Below are 24723 nucleotides of genomic sequence, written 5' to 3' on the forward strand. Positions count from 1 at the left end.
GCTACAGAGGTGAGAAAATAAGCAGATCAAAAGGTAGTTATCTTTGTCCCCTAAATTTAGCTGCGGTATAATTCAGAATTAGTCAATTTATGAGATTTACTGTGTCCAAAACTTCATTTATATAATTTAGCTTTTTTCTCTGATTTTGACAAGTTATCAGAGCTTATAGTACTGTCACAGAACTAATTTGGGCACAATATCTCCTTACGTAGACAATACTGTAAATCCTTTTCTGCTTCAGTAGTGCTGGCACAGCTACTGAGTATGCTATTGTGTGAGGTTATAAACCAGATAATCTTAATTGGGCATTTCCTGAGAGGAAAGGAAGATGACTGAAAAAGGAAAGAATTGGAAATAGGGGCATGCATTCCTAATATACGAATTTGGCTTCCATCCAGGAAAAGGGTGAGAATTTCCTGTTAGTTGAAAACTTCCAAGAGCTGAAAGCCTGGAGATACATACTGCATACCTCGAGGAGCCAGAGGAAGGGGAAAGGCTGGGAATAGCTCATGCATGAAAGCCCTGGGGAACTGATTGCTGTGGCCTGTGGTGGGACCAAGGGGTGTGAGCAGCTGGATCTCAGGGCAGTGATAGCATCAGGAGACTGTCTCCTTTTTCTGGCCAAGGATTTAGGTTACCCTATAGCAGCTGTGCCAGCAAAGTGTAGGCCAGGTCCTGAAGCCTTTTTAGAGATGAGTCAAATGCAATTCAAACTACATGGAGTGTATGTGGTACATATATATGCGCGTATATAATGTACCACATTTGGTGCAGCACTGCAGATGCATATAGAGTTTTGACTCGATTAGCTGGAGGATCCGTACTATATAGATAAATTATGGAATCTGTCATGTAAATATGAAGAAAGACAAAAGTGAATACAGGCATATAGGATTCAAAATAATTGAAGTGGATTTCTTAGCACCTGTACTTGCACCTGGAATAGTCTTTTGGGATGTGCATTTGTATACGTTAACATTCATGGACATTTGAGGGTCAATATGCTTCAGTCATTTCAGCTCAAGTTAGCCCAAGCTCCAGGAAGAGTAAAGCTTCTAGGCTAGATATAATCAGAAAGAGCATTAATAGGAGTAAGGAAGGTGGCTTGCTTCATATGTAGAAGTCTGTCCTAAGTATTGTATTAAATATTAGTTATGGTACAGAAGAGACTTAATCATTTAGCAGTTGCATTAGAAATTGATCTCCAAGCTTCAGTCATAGATAATGGTAAAATCTTTGTAATATTTTTAAATCATCCTATGTGCCACACAATAGGCTGTACTAAAGGAATATAATTCAAAAGAAATGAACTTTATCCGGTTTGCCTTTAGCAATCTAGTACAGACGCAGTAAATTAAAGTTACATCAAGAATTAAGTAATAACAGCTCTCTGAATATGTGTACAATTGTGTTTCATAAACCTCCTAAGTGAAAAGAAAAGCAAAAAGAAAACTGGATCTCAACCGCTAATCAATGAGTGGGGAAAAAAGGTTTGATAGGGGTTACTTGCACTGTCACTTGTAATGAAAGGAAATAGAATTGCCTTTGTTAACACAGTTTTGTGGGTGATAACGTATCAATATCGTGGTAAAGGAGAATAATGGCAAAGTTAAATGTGCAGCTTCAGGAAAGGTCTGTACACAGTGAAGATGATGCATATTTGAGGGGATAAGGGGAAGATGGTGAATGTGTGGAATAGAAGGCTGCCAATGGAATGGTGAGTTAAGGAATTTTTTAGCTCCCTCAAGTAGTTTCAGAATTGTTTGTGAAGACCTCTTTGTTGGCACATATTAAGAGAACACAGGTGGAAACTTTGAATCATACTCTTTTGTTGCTTTGTTTTTATCTTTTTCTTCCTCCTTTTTGGAACTCAATGAGAGATTAATGACAGCTTCTCCACATTTACCTGAAAAGTCAGTAATGTCTGAACCAGGTGTTTGTGGCTCTAAAGCAGTTCGGCACCATTTGAGATACTCGGGATAACTGTTTTTTTTCCTCTTAATTTATGTCGTTTGTAACTGGGATGCTTATGGATTCTCTGTGTTCTTCACTTAACTACCAGTTCAGAATTTTGGAGCAGAGTGCCTTAAAATCTTGACCTGAAGAAAGTATATTTAGGTACTTAAATCATCTCTTTATGAGAAAGGAACATCTCTGTCTCTGGGCCTGGTTTTGATCTGTTAAATGTGTATGTCCTTGGGAAGGGGGCCTTGAACCACAGCTTTACACCAGAATACTGAAATCTGGATATAAACTACAGGTCTCTAGGTTTTTAAGTGACAGCTGTGCTCATAAATTGACAGCCAATATTTTGAACTGCTAAGAGATTGTCTGTTGGTAAACTGTGTCTCTTCTCTCTTTTCCCAGTTTTTGTGAACAATGAATATTCTTCAGTGAGCCTTTCCAAGTGTTGTATCTATAGTTGGAGATAGAGAAATCTGTTATAACTTGTTATGATAATTTATAGTGAAACTATTTTCCGTTTTATTAACCATCATGTTGGTAGCAAATACAAAAATAAATCCAGTTTGCTGCCATGCACTGCCCTTGAATTGCTCCTGCCAGTTTTAATGCTTTGTAATTACTTTTCCCAAATACTTTATTTCTTTCCTTTGCTTCTTGCCAGACCCAGGGGCAGGAAAGCAACTTTATAGGGAAAACAAGCCCTGCCTTTGTACAGTGCTATGAAATGCACAGAGTAAACAAATGAGGGGGTGAGGGATGGGGATAGAGCAGGAGTTTGTTTCCCTGCATCAGATCACTTTCCTTGTGCCAATAGCAGGGTTTTTAAAAAGCAAAGACAAAAAATAGAGGGCAAATTGGATTGTTAGTAATGTCCCTTAGGATCATAAATGAACAGAAGATTGTGTACATAATTCATAAACATCCTGAACTATAAGCCTTCTATTTCAACTTATTAGGGCATGAAGTAGCGCCTGCCAGGTTAATTTCACACTGGGGAATTCAGCATTCATGCAGTTCTTAATTTCCTCCTCTGTACAAAGCTGTGATAAGGAGAGGATAAGGGTATTTGAATATTTGATTCCAAATACTTAGTTTTAAAGAGAAGCATTGTAGAAATAGCTGCTAGCCAATTGTAGATGGTGGTTTGTTATTTTTTAATGAATATGGAGAGTAACAAGAGAACATTTATTTGTCACTGATAGGAAATATGCTTTTTGTCTAGCAAACAAATCTCTGTACTTTACAAAATCTTCTCTTTTATAGATTAAATTGTTTTGAGTTGAGGATGTGGTGGGCAAACAATAAAAAAGAAAAACCACTTGCAAATACCACTGAGCTTTTCTCCTTTTCCCATTTGCCAAAGAAAGAATGGAATTTCTTAGACTGGAACAATGATCAGTCCTCTTTGTTTTCATGGATTTAATGTTTCGGATGGTTTTAATGGTTAAGTGGAGTTCAGGGATTCTTCCACGCTAGTGCCTGCTTTTTGCTTCTGTGGTGTGATACCTGAGCATGAGCAGAGGGAATCGGCTGTTGGCTCTAAACAGGAATGTGACCGGATTATTCATTAAAAAAAAAAAAAAAAAATAATAAAAGGGCCAAAAATTCTCATCAAGTGAATATTTAAGAGACATAGAATGTCTTTTATTCCATCTCCGTGTGTTACTTTAAACTCAGTCATGGATGTTGACTGATGTGATTTGAGAGAGTTGGATTTAACTGGTCTAGGAAGGTGGTTAAGATAAATTGTTAAGGTTTTGCTTTTGTCTGTTTTGTTTGATCATTTTTACAGCATTTCTCTTAAAACAGAAATGATCAGTAGAGAAAAATTTCTTACTTTTGAGGTTGGAATGGCTGGGCAATATGTATATTAAAGAAATACTGTGATTGAGAGTAATTGGGAGTTGAAAAAACTGGTTTTGGTGAGAGTTCAGTCAACCATTTCCCCTACTGCCTTGGAAGACCAAGCTTATTTATTCAGGTGAGCCAACTGTGGCTTTATGTAGGTCCTTAAACCCATGTTGCATAGGCTCACTCATTATAATTCTTTTTGTTTTACAAAATAAAAGCCAAAGCACTATACCCCACCAAAAAAACCCATTACATTTGGGAATTGAAAGGGCCCAAGTTGCAGAAACTAAGACAAACTTGAATAATGAAGACTACACTGCTGTGGTGCATAAAACTCATGGGGAGATACTTTTAAAGGTTATAGAGAAGCATACTGTTGTAAGTTAATTGGTTTTGCTGTTATTTGTCTCCTATTTTCATGATTTTTTTTCCTTTTTTTTTTTTTGTTTTTAGCACCAGCAAACATTCTTAAATCAGCTGCGGGAGATCACTGGGATCAATGACATCCAGGTTTTACAACAGGCACTGAAGGTAAGACGGATGTCTGACTTGTAGCTGAATGTATACATCTTATAGCTGCCTGTGAAAACTCTAAACCCCACCCTTTCTTACCCTTCCCTTCTCAGCTTTTAAATACTTTTTACATTTATTTTGGGGAGGGGAAAAAATACCTAATAATGATGGCTCGTTCACTTTAGAAGGAATCTTGATCTGTTTTGGTAGGAATAAATTAATTTTTTTTAATTAGTATTAATACATAAATGTTAACATAAATCAATCTGGTGTTAAAAAATGGGAAGATGGGAATGGTATGACTTGTCTTTAACCTTTGGCTAAACTGTTTTGAGAAACTTTGGGGCTACTACAGCTGGTCAAGTGTTTTCTTGTCAAGGTGTAGGACGAAGAGCTCTTCTTGAACTTGCCACCCTTTGCTAATTTGCTATTCTTTCTTTCTTTTTTTTTTTTCTTTTTTTTTTTTATTTTAACCATTGTAAATTCTTTCACCGCATAGAAGAATTCTTTGATGCAAGTAAGGAATGGCAGGTCTCTCTGTGTTCTGTTTCCTCCAATATATATCTATAAATAAAATCTCCCTCAAGCAGAGGTTTTTTGGGCATTTAGACATGGTAAATAAGGATTTAGTGAATTTACATCATAGATAGCAGTTCAGATCCAGCATAAATCATGTATGCACCTGCCCCTCAAAAGCCAATATTTCTGGCTTTAAAAAAAGAAATGGTGGATTTTCAGAAGAATTCAGCTGAATGGTGTTGAAGGCTGAGTGTGTACTGATTATGCTTGTTGAGGGGTTAACCTGCTCTACAAGACCTTTATTTTCTTTCTGAAATAAGTGGAATTCTACCAAAGTAAATTTTATAAGATGTTTTATCTTTGTTTTGATTAAAAATATGTTAAGTTTGGAAACTTCATTTTCTAATCAGTATTTCACCTGACAATACAATGTATCATTGATCTTCTGAGCTGCTTGTAATGGCATTTGCTTTTGAGGAAAACTTAAAAAAGGGTGAGGGGACTCTTATATCTTGTTCTGTTGATACTTAAAGGACAGCAACGGTAATCTGGAGTTGGCTGTGGCTTTTCTTACTGCAAAGAATGCCAAAGTTCCCCAGCTAGAGGAGGCAACTTACTACCAAACAGCCCTTCCTGGAAATGACAGATACATCAGCGTGGGCAGCCAGGCAGACACCAGTAGGTATTTTTTCTTTTTATAAGTTTAGTATAAAGGCAAGGAGACTAAAAACTTGCCTGTGAGATGGCTGTTAATATGCTGCTAGTTTTTACTTAACAGTTTTTTTATTATTATGTGTTCTTTCTTTCTTTAAATGGTGTTTGTGGTTTTTTTTTTTTATTATTATTTGAGCTATCTTCACCTGGTACTGATGTATGATACTGATCAGAGGGTGAACAACAGGGTTTTCAATCTTTTTCCATGATTTTTCCTATCATAGGATTTATTTTGGGGTGATGCAGTAAATAAGGCGAACGCTGGGTAGTCTTCTGTCAAAATAAAATAGAATATGTGAATGTCTATCTTAAGTTTATTAATCTTTAGCATATTAAGAGTTGCTTCTCTGTGGCTGCAGTGACTTTCCTAAAGAAAGAAGTGAGAGTTTAAGTGTGAGTTTGTAATAAAAGAGGAGGTATTTTATATGTGAAATCAACATAAAATATACTTAGTTTTAAAGATTTTTATTTAGTTGATACAGGAGGTCCCTCAATCTCTGTTTCTTTGAGCCATGCGAGCAAAGCTTATGCAAAGCATAGTCATTTTTATGGGGGGCGGAAATGTGTTAAGCATATTAAATGTGTTCTGCAAATAAATACAGAAAGAATATGAAAGAATAAGTCAGAGGAAGTTCTGTAGTGGAAATTACTTCTGTAATCTGAGTTTCTTGATACTGTATTTACATCCCAACATTCTAAATACAGATGTAGAATATTTCAGTTATATATTGATACTTCGACCATGTATGCAGTACAGCTATGTCGCTTTTATTAAATGAGTTATTTAGCTTCACCCTCAGTAGGGATTTTTCTCTTTCGTTTCACTAATACAGCGGTGGCTACAGTGGCACCATTGTAGAGAAATTTAGTTAGGTCTTCTTGTCAGCTGCACAATTGTTGGGGTTTTTGATTTTTTTTTTTGTTTGTTTGTTTTTATTAGAAATGAGTTTATTCTCAGCATCTCAGATCTGAAAACTGCATTTAAATCCTTGGTGTTACTAGTAATCCTGTATGAAATGCACTGAATGCATTATAGGTAGCTGTATTATCCTCTCAGTGAATTGCGGGGGGTGGTTTAAGTTTCCCCTCCCTTGAAAGAAAACACACACAAGGCCCCCTGTGTATTTAATTGTCAATGTCAGCAAATGGACATCGGAGAAATGGAGACTATTTTCAACAAACTTACCTGTTGTCAGTTGTTGTCACAGTCTCCATTGTTATAGTGTCCTGTATAAAAGACCTGCTATGGCAGTGGAATGGTAAGCTGGATTCTCTTGCAGTCCATGTTTAATTAGATTTATTAGTAATCCATTAATACAAGTGTTTAGTTTTGTTGTCACTTACTGTGCTATGCAGCCTTACTTAACATGTGAGGTGACAAGGGATAGAAGAGGGAAGAGTCAAGCCTGCAGAGTCCACATTGCCCATGACTGATGATCAAACTAAACAGAGTCAGTCTCGAGTTGTGCATTCCAGGCTGATTTTCAGGATTCTCTTTTCTGGAGGGCTGAAGGCAGACCCAGATTCCTTACAGGTTTATAGCACTATAGGTCACTAATCAAGAAGCTGTGGAAAAAAGTTTTTTTTCTTGTTACTGTGTTGATTTTATTTTATTTTATTTTTTTTTTTTTTTTGCGGGAGGGCTGGAGAGAAAGGGGGAAAGTGTTTACATCTTTAGTGTTTGGTCAGGTCTTCACTGGCAACAAAGATGAGAGTCCTTTGCCAGCCTTCACAGTTTTAGTTAGATTGGAAGCATGCTATGATATGAAGGCATCTTGGCCTTTTCTTCACATTGGAGGATTGACAGGGTAAGAACTAAACACAGCACAAGAAAAGTCTAAACCAGTCTGATCATAGAGCTCTCCTCATAGAGATCTAGTAAAAGCTTCCTGCAGAAACCTGCAGTTCTCTTGTGATCTGCTTGCATGTCATGATTTTGATTATGAATTTAAAAAATGCACTATGCTTAAAATGTACAAGTTTCAGGGCCCTTTATTAATAAGTACTGTCATGTAAGGGAGTAACATGAAAGACAGCAGATGGTTTTGGAGAAGAGAATGGAAGGGTGGGCATAAATGAAAAACATCTGCAACCATCATCACTCCCTTCTGCAAATAACACTATTAGCAGTTCTCAGCAGCTATGCTGAGTGAGCTTTGCTGGCAATATCTTGCCTTTCAAAATTGACTCCCTTTTACTATCCCACGTAGGTATAATTACATGAAGATAATTATAACTCACCCTTACTGTTCCTTACTGCTTAGCTACCTCTATGTGTTTGGAACTTAGAATGTTATGAGTCACTGAGCTTCACAGTCCCACAAAGTTAAGTCATCCAAACTTGGGATGAAAGCAAGTTACAGATAAATATCAGATCTGTTTTATGCCACAGAAAACCTTCAGCCGCTTACAAAGGCTTTTGAACATACGCCTTGCATTAAGGTACATCAAATGTATGTTGTGAGCTTGACTGGCTACATTTCTTTGAAATGGTTACTTAGTTAAGGGGTAAAATAAAAATGTATATGTATGAGCAAATAAATGGGCGTCTAACAATCAGCAATAGGCTGAATTGTGCACTGGCTCTTGCGAAAGTGACCGTGGGTCATTCAACTGTTTGTGTGTTGTATTTTGTATGTTAGGAGGTATAAGAAAAGCTGATTTCTCTTATTAGCAAATGCAACATTTCATCAGTTGCAAAAAATATTAATGAATTTACGTAAAATTTACTCCATCTTTAAAAGCAAAGGATGACTTGCACAATCAGTGTTATTCATTATGCTTGCCTTTTTGCCTGTTAAAAAATGGCATGTGCAAGCACCTGCAAGTGTAGCTTTTCAATGTCAAGAGTGATGCATGCTTTATCTGATACTTTTGCAAAGGTTGCGTTACTCTTTTGGAATTATTTTTGTAATTATTTTGTTGTTGTTTTTGTTTTCCTTCTGCAGTCTGCTAGCGAGCAGAAGGTGCATTAGGGTTGCAGTGTACAAATGAACACACCTTTTAATCTAAGATCACTTAAATGTTCTGTTTAGTAGTGTAAGTCCTAGGCACTGCACTTCAAGCAAAGCAAAAGACGTTTAGTAGTACTTTGTAATATTTCCCTGTATTGATTTCTCTAGAAACCTTTTCTTTTCCTCCATTTGAGGTAATTCAATGTATTTTCATCTGTGGCTGCACAACAGAACTGTTGCATTTTTAAGCATCTATCAGTTTCCTTCTTATTAATTGAGAAACTTCCAGAACCCATGGGTAAAGGAAGCAGCAAAATGAAAACATGCATTTTAGAAGTTGTATTGTCTTCTTATGCAAGAGCTGTCAAGACAAATTCTCTCCCTCCCTTCTTTTGAAAACTCAAAATACTTTTCCACAAAACCTGAATTATTAGTCTTCACAATAGTACATTCCACAGCTGAAACAAAAGATTTCAAGCCATTTTATAAAGACATAGTACAATGTCACTATAAAATGTCATGCACACCAACTTGAGGGTTGTAGATTTCATCACTTCTGGGACCTGGCTTTTTATCTCTTCCTCTTCCTAGAGCCTGGGTCTTTACATAGATTTCAAAAGTCAACCATTTCCAAGGAGGCAGACTTAACTGCACCTAAAACCTCCCAAAGGGTTGTTTATATAACATTTTTTAAAAAACATTCTGTTCTATAGATTCTGAAAAGTTTATGATTTGTTTTGGTAATTCACTGACCTTATTGTAGAATCTTAGTGTCTTGCCTTAATCCCTCTCGCTTCAGCTGAAGTCTTTTTATTCCTTGTGCTGTCTCATGTGGAGATTGTAATACACTTCATTCCTTTTGTCTCAGATGAAGTGTTTTATGCTCAAATGTGGTGTATCATAATATCCCCTCAGACTTTTTTCATAGCTAAACTAGAGAGCTCAAATTCTTTCCAAGGCTTTGAATGTTATTCCTGTACCTGTTGTTACTTTTTTTTTTCTCTTCTAGACCTGTAATAGTTCTGCCTTTTTTATGAATTGTGACATTCAAAACAATAAACAAGACTTCAGCTGAGTTCTTAAGAGAAATGGACGAATTGCTATAAATGTCTGTTGTAGTACTCTGATAACATACCTAAGTGTAACACTTTGTATTTTTCAAGTGCTGCGATGATGTGAGTTGCAAGTTGAACATGAGTCGGGTGCAGCTCCTAGGTCCTTCTTGGCACAAGTCCTAGTCAGTCCTCATTTTATAGCTGTGCATTTTATTGTTACTGTGAGTAGAATTTGATGCTAGTTTCTTCTGTCAACCTACTCAACTCAGATCTCGCTCTCTGACATTTCCTTCTATTTCAGGGATAATGTGACGTCTCCATCCATGTTTCTGGGAGTGTCTCTAGCTTGGTATGGCAGGGTCCCTGCTTTAAAATGTCAGGAGTCTTGTACCTTGAGGTCCTCCTTACATCTTACAGATTCAGTTGTTTCTTTGTTCCATCCTGCCTATACTTTCTATTGCTCTCAGTGTGAATCATCAGTTTAAGGTGTTATCATCCTGGGATAGTGTAAATGCAGCTGAGATGAGAAAGTTCCTGTGAGATAGTGGTGACCAACATTTGCTAGCTGTTTCATTAACAGAGCTGTTTGAGTTGGCTGAGTAGCTTCTGGGGTGCTCCATACCCTTTCCTCATCCAGTTTTAACCAAAATTGGCATATATAGCCAATTAAAATCCCTTAAATCTTTATGTAGGAGCCCAAGACATTCATGATAGAATAGAATAGAGGGTAGAATTTAGGATCTTGCTTAGCTCTGCTTGTAATAAACAAAACTGATATAGTCTCAACTTCAGTGTTTTTTCTTTTTGTGTTGTTGCTGGTGCTGAAATTGGAGTCTTGTTGCTGTATTTCCATACTTAGAACCTGTCCTTTGAGCCCATCAGGCCTGTCCCTTCATTTTCCTCTCCCTTTGCCAGCAGTTGCATCACTGTGATTGTTTATTGCCTGTCTCTGGGTTCAATTGCTGCTTCAGATCTGTCTCTCATGCAGTTGCCCAGCCTGCTCAAGTTTGAAGTTCCTACTCTCTGCCTCCTCCTGATATAAGTAACCAGTCAATAACATAGCAATTGTTTTAATGACCTAGGCAATTACCAAGTAAGAACCATTTATTTAAGTCATGATAGAAACTTCCTAAGCAAACAGATTGATAAGAACTTTGTTTTTTTAGAAAAGAAGATATATGGGGATAGATAATAGTGTGTGAATTTACTACATATACACTGATATATTTGTCACAAATTTCAGTTTACAACTTAGAATTGCTTTATAGAATTACAAGCGATGTTAAATTCTTTGGATCTGATGTACCAGAACCACACATCATTATATAACAACGTTGTAAACCAAAAATACATTTCTTAGTAAAGCAGTTGATTAATTCTGCATGTTAATTTTAGTTGAATAAAGGTCATAAATGCACTAAGGCAGACTTTTGATGAGCAGTTTCTTCATTCATAGAGTTTTATTTTTTCAGAAGCAAATTTTTTTGTTTGTTTAGTAGTCATGGTTTAGTTAAGAATGTTTGCGCTTTCTAAGGCTGTGTGATACACACAAAGAAGTATCTCTGAGCATAAGCAAGTGTATTGTCTTTAAATGTTCTGTGGCCTAAATGAGAGGAGTATTACAAAACTGGCATATGTAAATTAAAGTCAGGTGACTACAAATTTGGAGAGGTGGCATTCTTAAACCTTAATGAAATGCATTGTTCAGCCTGTCAGAGGAAACTCATGTGTCTGATAAATACTTTGTATAAAAGTCAGCTTTTACTCCCTGCCCTCCCCTTTCAAACTCAGGTCTTGAACACAAAAATCAGTAGGACACATAGGAAACTTCAGTAGGTCAGTTTCATGATTGAATTCCAGTAGTAATCGCTATAAAATAGAGAGTCACAGGTTCACATTAACAATATAAAATTGAAGAGTAATAACTATTTTAAAACTAGGTTAATCTTTATTAAGATTGTGAGAAAAGACAAGGTGATCATACTTGTAGAATAACTGCTTCAAAATTTGACAGTTTCACAAAAAAACCCAAATCAAAACAAAAAAACCTAAAGAAAAACTCAAAACCAGAACATGTAAGAATTTACAAAACATGAACATATTTTTAAACAAACAAAAAAATACTACTGCATGAATTTGACATAATGCACATTTGTATAATCTATAACCAAGTGACAGGAATGCAAACTCTGCAGACAAGCTGATATATGTATTTTTTAAGAATTTAGTCTCTGACTGTTTCCCTTCTGTTATGACTCCTGTTGAGATCTCCTCTTTATAATCCTATGGTTTAGGATTTAAGTCATACATGAGCTCTTGCAGCTTAGTGAATTACTGTGTCAGCTGAGATGCTGAAGAAGGCCTTGAACCTACTCCAAGTACAGCAAACATGAGCTAAAATACATGACTTTAAATCTCCAGAACATTTTTATTTAATATTTGCCACAAACTAAAAGCTTGCGTGGAGTAGATTACCATGAGTCAGCTGATATTTGGAACTGTATTTTTCTGATATAAGTTATGCTAGTTAAGCCTTCTGTGACATGAATGAGTTGCAATACTCACATGTGGTGGTAGTATCTGGGAGCAGGTCTTCACTGTATTGTCTCTCGTCATGCATATTTGGAGCAATGTATATGTGAAAACAGCATTTCTAAAGAGAATCCTGTATTGTCTGCTCCAAAACTTTTGCATGCCAGAGGAAACTGTTGTGTCAGTCCACTTCCTGAAAGCAAGCGGAAGTCAAGGGTTTGGGATTTTGATATTAAAGTGATGCAATTATTGGTGATATGAATGGTAGTAAACTTCTGAACACACACTTATGAAAGATTAAGGAGCCAGGGAGGTGCAAAGAAGTGGAACAATTTAATGAAAATGTGAGGTGCATTTGACCTTGATGGATTTTTGGATAGCAGTGGGACCTTTTGTTAACCACAGAATTTTCAGCTGGGCTATGAGTTCTTTTCTGGTAAAACACTTCCCATATAAAGGAGTGTACTTCTTAGTCTGAATTTCTTATTTATTGTTGTAAAAGAATTTCACCACTCTGACCTGACTAGAGACTGTTAAAGGAAGGGATATTTCCCTCTGTAAGTAATCAGAGTAATCCTGTACTTCTCCATCAGCATGTGTGACTGCTGGATTAAGGCTCATTCCATCTTCAGTTTTGACCACTCTTACTAGTTTCAGGAAAACAACTTGTCTCCAGTGGGATGAGGTGTTTGTGTGTGAATACATGCAAATGAGTAGAAAATATAACATGAGCACTACATTTTAGAGTGTAATAGGTAGTGTATGGTCATGCCATCCTCTCATCGCTGATGACATTTCTAGCCTTTCACCTGTAGAACAGAGCCATGCTTGCTTGTGACCCTGGTTGAGTTAGTATTTAGCCTGAATTACCTTGTTCTCATCTCATATATCAAATTTCTCTGGGTGAGACTTCTGCTGGTGATTGTTGTAATTCCTTAGGAGGAGAAAGAAATTGTGAAGGAGAATTTCAGACATTTGAGCTGAACTATCCTGATACGTTGAAAGGTCTGAGCTGACTATAAAAGACATAAGAAAAAAAAATGAAAAAAAAAAAGTGAAGTGTTGCTTTTGTGGCCATAGCACTTTCCCATACTTCCAGATAACAGATTGCCCAGTTTACTTTGCAGGTAAGAACGCTTCCTTAAAAGGCTCACTAAATAAAACAGAAACTCAACCATCTTCACTGGGGAAAGCAGGGCAAAGTTTAAAGCTAGCTGTTGAAGATGCTGGTGTTAAGAGAAATGTTTCTTTTATGACTTCTATTCAGTTTCGGCTTTCTGTGAGGACAGGTCATCCTGTTTTCTATTCATATGTAGCTATAGCAGTGATTTTTGTATCATAAGTTCAGTGTTTTATTTCAATCCAGTGAGAAATGTCACAGACAAGTAGGCTCACGGAAACAGGGAAAGCTGTCTTGACAGCAAGTCAGCCCATCCAGGAGAAAAGTCAGAAGCTAGATGGAGAAGCTGTTTGGGTATGAGTAATTGAGCTGGCTTGGGGAAGAAGAAATTCAGACAAGCTTATCATCTGTTTTTGTGAGCAATCATCAGTTTCAAATCTATATCTCTTTCTCCCAGCCTTTTAGCTTCTAATGTCCATACTGCTGTCTGGAGATTAGTCCCTTTTGCAGCTGTTGGGGTAAGCTTTGGCCTTGGAGGAGGGAAACTGAAATCAGCCAGCGCTCTATGTGTGTCTGTTTAATACTGCACATGAAAGTCTCTTTTGCACTTTCTCCTCTCTTTCTGGATGAATTTGCAAAATGAGACTTTTGCCCTTGAAATCATGATAACCAATGACCTTGGCTTTTCTGAAAATCTTGTGCAGTTGAGGGACATTCCTGTTGGCCCTTGCTGCTCTGAAAGCATGGCTATGCTGAACAGGGGGATGATTTGTGTTACTGTGTAATGTGGGTAGGGAACCCCCTCTTTAGGAATGGCAGTGCTGTCAGGAAACGAGATTTTCTGGGAATGTTGGCATCTGATTCTTTAAATAATGGGATTAGAGAGGGAGGCAGAAGTCGGTCTTTGTCATCTTCCTTTACAGTCAGTAGCCCATTCAGCATTCCCCATATGTCCAAGTATGGATTCTCATTTTACTTCAATATTTGTTTTCTTAATTCTGTTGAGATGGGGTACTTCCAGAAGACAGAAATCTGGTGTAAATGCATTCAGAGAAGCAATTCAGAGACAGAATAGAAAATAATTGGGTTAAGTAAGGACCTCTCCCACATGTTACGAAACTGTGTGAAAGTATTTGGTTCACCAGTGAACAGAAATACATATATAATTTGGTGCTATACTGGGAAAACTCTGTACATGTTCCTCTGTTAGGAATGTAAACCAGCTATGCTCAGTTAAGGTATTCTTTTTAAGAGCAGGCTATTTTCATCGTCTGTTCCCTGGAAGCAACGCATTATTGTAGCTAAAGTAATACATTTAAGTGTATTGCTTTAAGAGGGCTTTCAGAAACCATGGATTCCTAAATTTGTCCCATAGGTTTGCAAAACTTAAGACCTTTAGGAGGATGGGAGAATATTGCCTGTCATATCTTAACAAGAGCAAGCTGCTGAGGCTTTTATCTGACTTGGAGGTGGAAGGGAGACATTAGCAGGGTTAGTAGTTGGAAAAGTTCAGGACAAAGGAGGGATGGACTGGAATGGCGCTCAGCAATCCACTTGGGCTCTCTCTCCTCTACAGTAAGACTTGCCTTTCATTCTGTTTCACTTTTAATTTTGAGAAAGATAGTTTTGCTTTTCAGATGTGATTGATCTCACTGGAGATGATAAAGATGATCTTCAGAGGGCAATTGCCTTGAGTTTGGAGGAATCAAACAGGGCATTCAGGGAGACTGGAATAACAGATGAGGAACAAGCCATTAGCAGGTAAACAAACAACTTATATAAAGCAGAAATTAAATTAAAGAGTTGGAGATTGGCCTGTATTGCTTTTTTTTTAAACTTTTAATTTAACAAAAAATAACTTGTTTACTTTCACTTATGCTACTGATATGCCTGGCTTCAGGATGTTGCTTTAATGTATTGTATGTTCTACACCAGAAAATAGTCTGTTATGTGGGTGTGCTAGGATTTAATAGTATGTTTCATGTTGGTGTATTTGTTTAAATATTGAGGAAGTAGTTGGAGGTAGAGGGTATACAGTCATATTTAAGTAGGACCTACAACTTTTGTGTATCAGGTAAAAAGCAAAAAAACCCCAAATTATAATTAAGTAGTTAATAAATTATTTGTCCTGTTTTTTGCAGTGTTCATTACAGTAACATTTTCTTACCCCTGTACTAAGGCTGAGATTGAGGGAGGGGGTAGTAATGCTGTAACTTGAGTATACTAAGAGCAGCTACTGCATTTTAGCTGATAAAGTATGTTATTAACCTGTTTAACAAATAGGATTTATAAGCTTTGAGTGAAGTTAACTTCTTGTTTTAAAGTTTTATGAATGTAATTTTCTCGACTTGGCTGTGATAATAGTCTATAAGTTACCCTTTAATCAGATTTTTTACAAGATTTTTTTGAATACGTGTGTTTACATATAAATATAAATTTAATTATGAAATATTCAGGACTTGAACTAAGTGTGGGTATAGGGATGTTGGTGGTTTTCATCTGTGTCTGGCCGTGGGAGAGAGATGTTTGTTTTCACATTTGTGGCTGGCCTTTTTCTAGGAGAAAAGAGCAATGATTTGATCCTTGTGTTAGAAGGTTAAGTACTGCCTTCTTGCAAAGGCTGATTTTATAAAAAAAATATAATGATGGGGGAGATTCACCTCAATAATTATTTTCCTCAGTTAACTTGATTTGACAGACTAAAATTTTTACCAGCAAAGTCTATCTCTGAGAATGTTACTTTATCCCCAGTCATTTCCTTTTTCCTTTTGTAAAACAAATGGACTAGTTGTGAGAGTAAGCATATGCCTTCGTTGCCCCCATTTGTGATAAAAGCCATCTTGTTTTATGAATTTCAGGTAACATATTTCAGGACAGAAACGTGGGATGAAAGGGATTTTATGTTCTGTTAGTAATTGGAAGAATATTTAAAGTGGTGTGTTGTGGGTTTGGTTTTTTTGGGGGGGCGGGTTGTTTTTGGTGTTTTTTTTTGGGGGAGGTGTGGGTTTGGTTTGGTTTTTTTTTTTGTTTGTTTGTTTTTCCCCTAAGGTCTCAGTATGTGCATGTATATGAGATTATGGTGGAAGTTCTGATTAGTTCTGATTCAGAAGTTCAGCTCTTGCATCTTCCTTTTTGAAGGACAGAATCCTCATATTTACCAGAGTTGTGGTTTAGTCAGGCACTAAGAAAGATGGACTTATTTCTGGATATGGAAATCTTTTGCCTTTTTTCCCCCCTCCCCAGGCCCTGACTGCTTTTGCTGTGCTCACTTCTTGAGAGCCTTGAAGCTTTAGAATGTTTCCTATAGACTTTGTTTTTCAACTTATCGAACTAAAAAGTCTCTCTTAGTCTTATTTGCTTAGCCAATAATTAAATATAATAAATACATTCAATTTAAATGGTGGTATATTTCTGGTTGCAGAAGATAAAGCGTGCCATTCTTTTTTCCCGTATATTCGAAGGCATACAGACAATCTGTTCAGTTATATACCAAGAAAATGCTGGTCTTTTGGATGTATATTTGATGGAAAAATTACGCACAATAGTATATGCCATACAGAAATGCTCACTGAAAGATCCAGAGTGTATCATGACATAACAAAGGGAATGGGACTTTGCTTGTGAATGGAGGCAGGGAAGAGTGAGAATCTTGGTAGTTTTGGCAGCATTGAGGTATCAGATCAACTCAGTTACATACAGTTCAGCCTGAGTTGATGGCAAATTATGTCCAAGCTGTACAAATACAGGAAGTTCAGTACTGAATTCTTGATCCAAATTGTTCAGGCAGTTTCCTTAAGGAGAGGACTTCAGACTGTTATATAAAAAAAAAATAAATAAAAAATCCCTTTGTAGTTAACACCCCACAGAAGAATGTTGGCATTCCAATAGAAAACACAGTATCTGTGCAGGACTTCTCAAAAAGTAGAACACTGTGGTTGTAAACAAGTCAAGCTGCAGCCATTTGCTTTTGTTTTTGTAGGTTAAGTAAGAGACAGAAATAAAATAAGTCAATCTCGTGGTTTAACCCCAGACAGACAGCTTGTTCACTCACTCCCCCCCCTTCTTGCCCTCCCCCTATTCTCGGAGGGACGGAGAGGAGAATCAAAAAGAATGCAACTCTCCCAGGTTTAGTAACTAAGGTATAACACAAATCACTACTGCTACCACCACTAATAGTAATGATAAAGGAAATAACAAGGGAAGAGAATACAACATCTCATCGCCAGGTGACCGATAACTCGCCCCCCCAGCCCGACCAATACCTCCTTCAACCCTGCAGTCCACTTAGCCCTTCCTGGTAACTCCCAATTACATCCAAGGCATGATGTGCCATGGTATGGAATACCTCTTTGGTCAGTTTGGGTCAGGTGTCCTGTCTCTGCTTCCTCCCAGCTTCCCTCCTCCCTGGCAGAGCATGAGGCTCGCAAAGTCCTTTGGCCAAACCAAAACATCATTGTTTTCAGCTCTGTTCCCAGCTGAAAGTCAAAACACAGCACTGCACCAGCTACCAAGAAAGAGAAAAATGACTGCTACTGCTAAACCCAGGACATTATCCACCCCTTATTCCATACCATTCATGTCATGCTCAGATCCTACATTTTCAATATACCAGCACTCTTACCTAAGTGCACTCTCATCATAGTGCATGGACCAGATCCTATAAAGCTGCTGAGTCCATCTCATCCATAATGTCAGGCTCCATCTCTTGCAAGTCTTTTCAGAGCACAAGAGGCTATGTGCAGAGTTCACACTTGTGAATAACCTGGGCAATAGTGTCCATTGCTAAGTCCACCCCTCAATCATGAGTCTATCTCTATGTTGCATCTCTGCTCTGTTGTCCTTAAGGATCATGGGCCCACCAGGCTCAAAATAATTCACTGTCCCCTTCAGCAGTTTCTGCAGCTTGTAGCTGGGGACTCCATACAGCTGCCTTCCATCTCCAATGCTTCCAAAACACTGGAGGGGCCCAGTGGACTTGATACTTGCCCATACTGTCCCACATGCCCTACCACTCATGGCTGTCCAGCCTTGGGGGAAACCTCTTGGTCCTCCCATATCGTCGTCTAACCCCAGACAAGACCCAGACCTGACTCTGCTTAACTTTTGAGATCAGACAAAGTGGTGGTGGGTAAAACACACTCTGCATGTGTGCCAACATGCTGATCCCCATCACAATCAGCAGGCAGGTCCCAAGGGTACCCAAAAGCCATCCAAAACCTTCAGAACTCTCAAGCGATGCTGCTGTACTTGTCACTGGGGCTGGTGTAGCTGCTGTGCTTGCTGGCTCTCCCACCACCAGCTTCTCTTTTCCTGAGTCCAGCTCTTCCTCCTCTGCCTTGCTGGGAAATGCTGCGGGGTCTCCTGCGTCCTCCTGGGGCTTGGCAGGCGGCTTCCGGGGAATGCTCTCTGCCGTCGCGGGGCTGGGCTCAGCCGCGGGGCTCGGCTCCTCTGCCGCCTTCTCCCGCTGCTCGGCAGCTGCCTCCTTCCGCTCCTCTACCGCCCTGACCTCCTCCACCAGCAGCAGTTCCCTCGCGGCCTCTGGCCCTGCTCCCGCTCCCGCTTGGGCCCCGGGGCCGCTCTCCCTTGCCGCTTCAGCAGCAGCCGGCTCCCGGGGCCACTCCCCCTTGGCTCCCTGTGGCCTCACGCAGACGGAGGCGAGGGCGAGGACCAGGACGGTGAGGAGCAGCCAGACGGCCAGGGACCAGTCCACAGCCACGTCCGTCCCGTCCTGCTGCTGGAGCCCGCCAGTGTTACAAGTGATTGCCATAAAGTACAGTGAGACAGGAACCTTAGCCCAAGCCCCACACTTGATAAACGCTAACACAGCAAATACCAGCTCTAAGTAATGTACTGCATTCTGAAGCTGTGAGATCAAGAGGAACAACTCTGAGAGCCAGTAAATCAGCATTGTGACGAGTAACTACCAATCCGGTCAGATCTGTCGTTATCTCAACCCCTTGTGCCCCATGTTGGGCGCCAAAAAGAACTGTCGTGGTTTAACCCCAGCCAGACAGCTTGTTCACTCACTCCCCCCCCTTCTTGCCCTTCCCCTGTTCTCAGAGCGCTGGTGAGGAGAATCAAAAAGAATGCAACTCCCACGGGTTGAGATAAGAACAGTTTAGTAACTAAGGTATAACACAAATCACTGCTGCTACCACCAATAATAGTAATGATAAAGGAAATAACAAGGGAAGAGAATACAACACCTCAGCACCAGCCGATCGATAACTCACCCCCCCCCAGCCTGACCAAGCACCAACCGATACCTCCTCCAACCCTGCAGTCCCCTTAGCCCTTCCTGGTAACTCCCAAGTAAGAGAAATAAAACAAGTCAATGTCGTGGTTTAACCCCAGACAGGCAGCTTGTTCACTCACTCCTCCCCCTTCTTGCCCTCCCCCTACTCTCGGAGGGATGGAGAGGAGAACCAAAAAGAATGCAACTCCCACAGGTTGAGATAAGAACAGTTTAGTAACTAAGGTATAACACAAATCACTACTGCTACCACCACTAATAGTAATGATAAAGGAAATAACAAGGGAAGAGAATACAACACCTCATCACCAGGCGACCGATAACTCGCCCCCCAGCCCGACCGATACCTCCTCCAACCCTGCAGTCCACTTAGCTCTTCCGGGTAACTCCCAGTTCCCTCCTGGGCATGACGTGCTGTGGTATGGAATACCTCTTTGGTCAGTTTGGGTCAGGTGTCCTGTCTCTGCTTCCTCCTAGCTTCCCTCCTCCCTGGCAGAGCATGAGGATCACAAAGTCCTTGGCCAAACCAAAACATCATTGTTTTCAGCTCTGTTCCCAGCTGAAAGTCAAAACACAGCACTGCACCAGCTACCAAGAAAGAGAAAAATGACTGCCACTGCTAAACCCAGGACAGTCAATAATAAGCAAATTAAACTATGGACATCTTACATTTTAAATAATGTAGTAGGTGTGCAATTTTAGATAGGCTTTTCTGTGGAGGTAATTTTTTTTTTGTTTTTTAAAGGTATTCATAGAGGCTTGGAAGCTAATTTGCACTGATTTTGTTAAGGTTTCCAAGGGAGCATTAATGGAATTTCTTGACTTGTGTAATAAATGTTTTAATGTGCATAGAATTTGTCTTCCTGAATGTAATTGCCTTGTGCTGCTTAATGCGGACAGATCTGATTACTATGTAGGTGTTGAGAGGAGTGCAGCTGAAATGTCCAAGTGTCCAAGCTGAACATCTTGTACATGGCATGTTTAAAGTTTTCTTACTGTTCCCTTTTTAAGTCTCCCAGTGAAATGTGCATGATCAGTGTATTTCCTAATATGAAAAAGTTTCTTCTGTTTATATTACTTTTCACGGATTTTCATGGAGGATGAGGCTGGCCAGATAGGGCTTCACTGAGGAAGCTACTAGGCTATGACTGAAAGGAGAAATTAGCTGCCCTGTGTTGTGCCTAGTGTAGTAGCTATATTAAAATGAAGCCCATACTGTAAGTTTATATTATATATATATGCTCATATATATATATATATATAAGTTTAGAAGGATGTGCACAACCCTTAGGCACTTTTTTTTTTTTTTATTAGATTATGGTCAATGAAACTCCTGCAGTCCCTCTGCACTGTGGTTAAGCATTGTGTGTATAGAACAAAGGTGGACCTGGGGAGGGTTAAAAGGTTTGGGATATTCCTGGATGTCCAGCTGTAAGAGAGTCACAGGATAAGGACCTTTCCTTGTTCCTTTAGCTGAGTAACAAGCCACAGTGGGCTTTTCCACAGCACGTTTAGTGGGCTTCTACAGAATAGTTTGGCTGAACTTTTGAGCTGTGAACTCACTTTGCCCAAGGCTTATTGCATTGCCTGGCTAGCTCCATGCACGCAGCTTTGCAAAGCTGCTGGGCTGTGCCCAGCTTGTTACAGAGAGAAATAAAACACTGCTTTCAAGACCCATGCTAAGCGTGGCATTAACTAACCCTTGCTCCTAACAAGATTCCAACACTTGGAGGTGGGGAAGCCTTTGGTCCTGTGAGGCTATGGAAATGCCATACCCTGCATGCAGCTTATGGCTCTGCTGCTGTAGCCTCCAAAGGTCTCAAAGAGGGTTTTTTGGCTACATAATCAGAATTGCTAAAGCCTTGTAGTAACTTTCTGGAAGGATGCTCATTTTGTTAAGAGCAAAGTGTGAGTAAGATTCTTTCTCAAGGTGGTCTCCCATATCAGGGTTATATGAATATAATGTAGTGAACCTAATAGTATAAGAGGTATACTCACTATGCAACTTTTGAGCTTCATTAGGTTTCTGTTTACTGAGCTCACTTACTTTGGTTTGCATCACAGCTATCATCATGGCTAAAAATGAATTTGACACATAGGCTGTGCAGGTATTGTATGTGTTGAGAACCGATAATGTTACAAGTAAAAGTGAGGAAAAATACCATGAAGCTTTGAGAATCAAACACTGTTAAGGCACAGGAACAGACTAGAAGTGGAGCTAGAGTAAGTCTTTTACCTGCTAAAGAAATACAAAATGCAAGGAAGAAATTTTAGTAGGTATTTAAGTTGATAAATGGTAAAACTCTTGAGATTAGGGAACTGTTCCAGATTGAGAATATATGTATTTTTTTTTTGAGCTTGCATTTTGAAATATCTTGAAATGTTCTTGAGCTTGGTGGAAAAAAAAAAAGTTTGTTCCTCTGAAACAAAAAGGCTATGGTGTAGGTATTGTAGTCCTGTTAAAATATTTTCCCAGTCTTTCAGTCTTCCCATCAGTTTTAAAGGTCCATTTGACTTAGTTTAAAGAATTTTTAAGTAATTCTACCTGAATGAAAAACCACTTGAAATACACGACATTTATTTTGAGTTAATTTTTAATGTCCCCATCAAATAACTTTTACTCTCACAGCAGAGATACACATCATCACTTTTGAGGATTGTATCAGTGAGAAGGGAAATTAATTTGCTATTTCTTTACATTTTTGGGGGGTGCTTAAGAGAGAACTTTATTGTGAAAGACTCTTGTAGCTTACCAGTTTTAGGTTCTTCCTGAGATACATTGATGCAAAAGTGGTATTTATATCAAATGGTGCCTCAAATTCTGAATGCGTCTATTTCTTTCCCCCCAAATAAGTAGAAATAACAATTTAGTATGCTCTCCAAAGCAGTTATCTACAGTAAATTCATATAATGCTTCATATCTTGTAAGATAGCTTTTCTTTGTCAGGAGCATAGCTTGAAATAAAAATTTACAGTTAGGAAACTGAGTGACTATGTCATGTGTGTGTTCTCCCTCATGCTCCTTTGTTTTTTCTAAGGTGTTCAAACTTTGTCCTTTAGGAACTCAGTTTACAGACCTGCCTAAACCTGCCTTTTCTTGAAGTTTAGTGAGTCTAGAACTGAAGGGAGCAGCCCTTCATGTTGCTGAGACTGCTTAGATGCTTGTCATGCAGCTTCTGAAATCCTGTGCTTGGTGAATGTAGTATTTCAATAGCAGCTCAGCCTTTTGTATGACAGTCAGACTAGATGGTTGGGGGTAGTGACTACTCTATTAATAGTGCACACGCTAGGCAACTTTGCTTATGAGTTACATGATCTGAATGTATCCACTCCGTCTTTCTATTTACAATATGAGGCTGCTACAAATTGCCTTCAGGGTGTTTTGTCACCAGTCTAAGGACATGTGCCAGTATAGAAATACTGTGTTGAGTGAAGCTTGAGCTTGGGAGTGTAATACGTATAAGATCTTATGCCATGTGAAATATGTACATTCAGCATAAGTCATGTGGGAACAGTTTCCTGCAAACTGTGTGGTCACTGAACCATGCAATTAACTTGCTGGGTGGCATTTGAAAAATTGTGGGGAGATGCCTGTCCATGGCTCATAAAGTAATTACTCGCTATGTAAACTGATTAATACAATTGCATAAGGTGCAAGCATGGAACCTAAAAAGGCTTAATTCATTTTTGAAAGTTGCCCAGCTAGCTTTGGTTTCCTATCAGTAGAATAAGTATTGGTGACTTTATACTTTGCGCTCCAATAAAAGCATTCGTAGATGAAAGCACTGCACTTAATAGTTCTCCCTAAAATTTCTTGTTGTCCATCTGATTTCAGTCTGGTTCTTAAATAACTGATGACTGACAGACATAGCTCTTGCATTGAGAGCTCTCACAGGAAATTCACTCACTCACTAATACCATTTTCCAAAAATAATGGAACTACTGTAATATACCTAAAAGTAATACAGCGTCTTATGTTTGAAGATATACTATTGCATGTAAATGTAAAACCAAGCTCAGCAACAAGTTAGTGAATGATGTAATAATGATGCCTGCATTAGTAACTGAAGTTGTACTATGCCTGTTTTGTTTTTTTGTTTTTTTCCCTTGCATTTCCCCCCCCCCCTTCTGTTCCCAAAGAGTTTTAGAAGCCAGTATTGCAGAAAATAAAGCAAGTTTAAAGAGGACGCATCCAGAGGTATGGAGTGACTCTCCAAATCCTTATGATCGAAAGCGGCAAGACAACTGCCCAGTAGGATTAAAGAATGTTGGCAACACATGCTGGTTTAGTGCTGTCATTCAGGTAAGCACCCTCTTCAGTTAGCAAACAGTACTCTTCATTGTATTTGTTGTGAGGTGAATTACCTTATTTTAAGTGGGTAACTGGGGATTTTAGGCCACTGCATGAGATGGTTTTGAGCATTACTTATTTATTGCATCTCTTAACATGTTCATCCATTAGTCTGACTGAAGTGGAGAAAGTACTATAGCATAACTAAGTGAAACTTCAAAATGTTTCTTATTAAAAAGCTGTTGAGGACCAGGAGTTTAGTCTCTGAAGATCCTGGGTGTCTGCAGCTCATGCTGACATCAATAACAATTATGGATGCCTAAAAACTGGAAAATTAGATTACAGATGAGGACCAGACCTTTTATGTTTAAAGGAGTGCATGCAAGTGACTGAAAGGAGGTGGCTAAGAATGGAGGTAGGTAGAGAAAATGAGACCCCCTCAATTGTGGAGTGCTTACTGGAATAGCTTGTAACAGGTGAGTAGGGTAAAAGAAGGATTAACTGATAGAAAAGGAAACTTCAGAAGGAGTAAAGTGAAGGTCTGATATGGATAAGGTCTGGTATGGATGCAGTTGCTTCTGTAAATAATCTGTAGGTACATTGAAAAGCATCTGAAACCACAGAAAACTATGGTTGAAAGTGTAATACAAGAGAGATAAATTTCTCTTTAGTCTACAAGAGGCAAATTCAGCATATTGTAACTTTTCAAAGTCTGACATTTTAAGAGGAAGCAAATAAAGTATTTAATACCAATTTTTAACACATTACTATCAGACTGAAACACTTCATATAAACTAATACAGTTACTTCCATGCTGGTGGTTGTTGTACTTCAGGCTGAGTCCTTTTAGATCAATGTTCTGCCTAGCAATTTCAGCAAATGGATGTTTACAGATGAGAAGACATGATACTGCTCTGTTAAAGCATTGCCAAGCCTCCAACTGCTTTCATCTTGGG

The 24723-nt window shown here is 38.8% G+C and overlaps 1 protein-coding gene across 3 annotated transcripts in view; it reads left to right on the top strand.

The window, feature by feature from the left end:
• USP25 (ubiquitin specific peptidase 25) overlaps window positions 1-24723 on the top strand; it is a 93305-nt gene that overhangs the window by 18673 nt on the left and 49909 nt on the right. For 2 of the 3 annotated variants that reach the window (XM_061366701.1, XM_061366702.1), the window contains exons 2-5: window positions 4270-4347; window positions 5382-5526; window positions 14861-14984; window positions 23617-23779. In XM_061366701.1, coding sequence (XP_061222685.1) covers window positions 4270-4347; window positions 5382-5526; window positions 14861-14984; window positions 23617-23779 — 510 coding nt within the window. Of the gene's footprint in view, window positions 1-4269; window positions 4348-5381; window positions 5527-14860; window positions 14985-23616; window positions 23780-24723 lie in introns of those variants that run through there. The other variant, XM_061366703.1, reaches the window with a different exon arrangement.

The sequence above is a fragment of the Neopsephotus bourkii genome, unplaced genomic scaffold, assembly GCF_033783945.1.
Source record: "Neopsephotus bourkii isolate Nb327-2 ecotype Australia unplaced genomic scaffold, CSIRO-AGI_Nbou_v1 NB_1350, whole genome shotgun sequence".
Classification (NCBI taxonomy): domain Eukaryota; kingdom Metazoa; phylum Chordata; class Aves; order Psittaciformes; family Psittacidae; genus Neopsephotus; species Neopsephotus bourkii.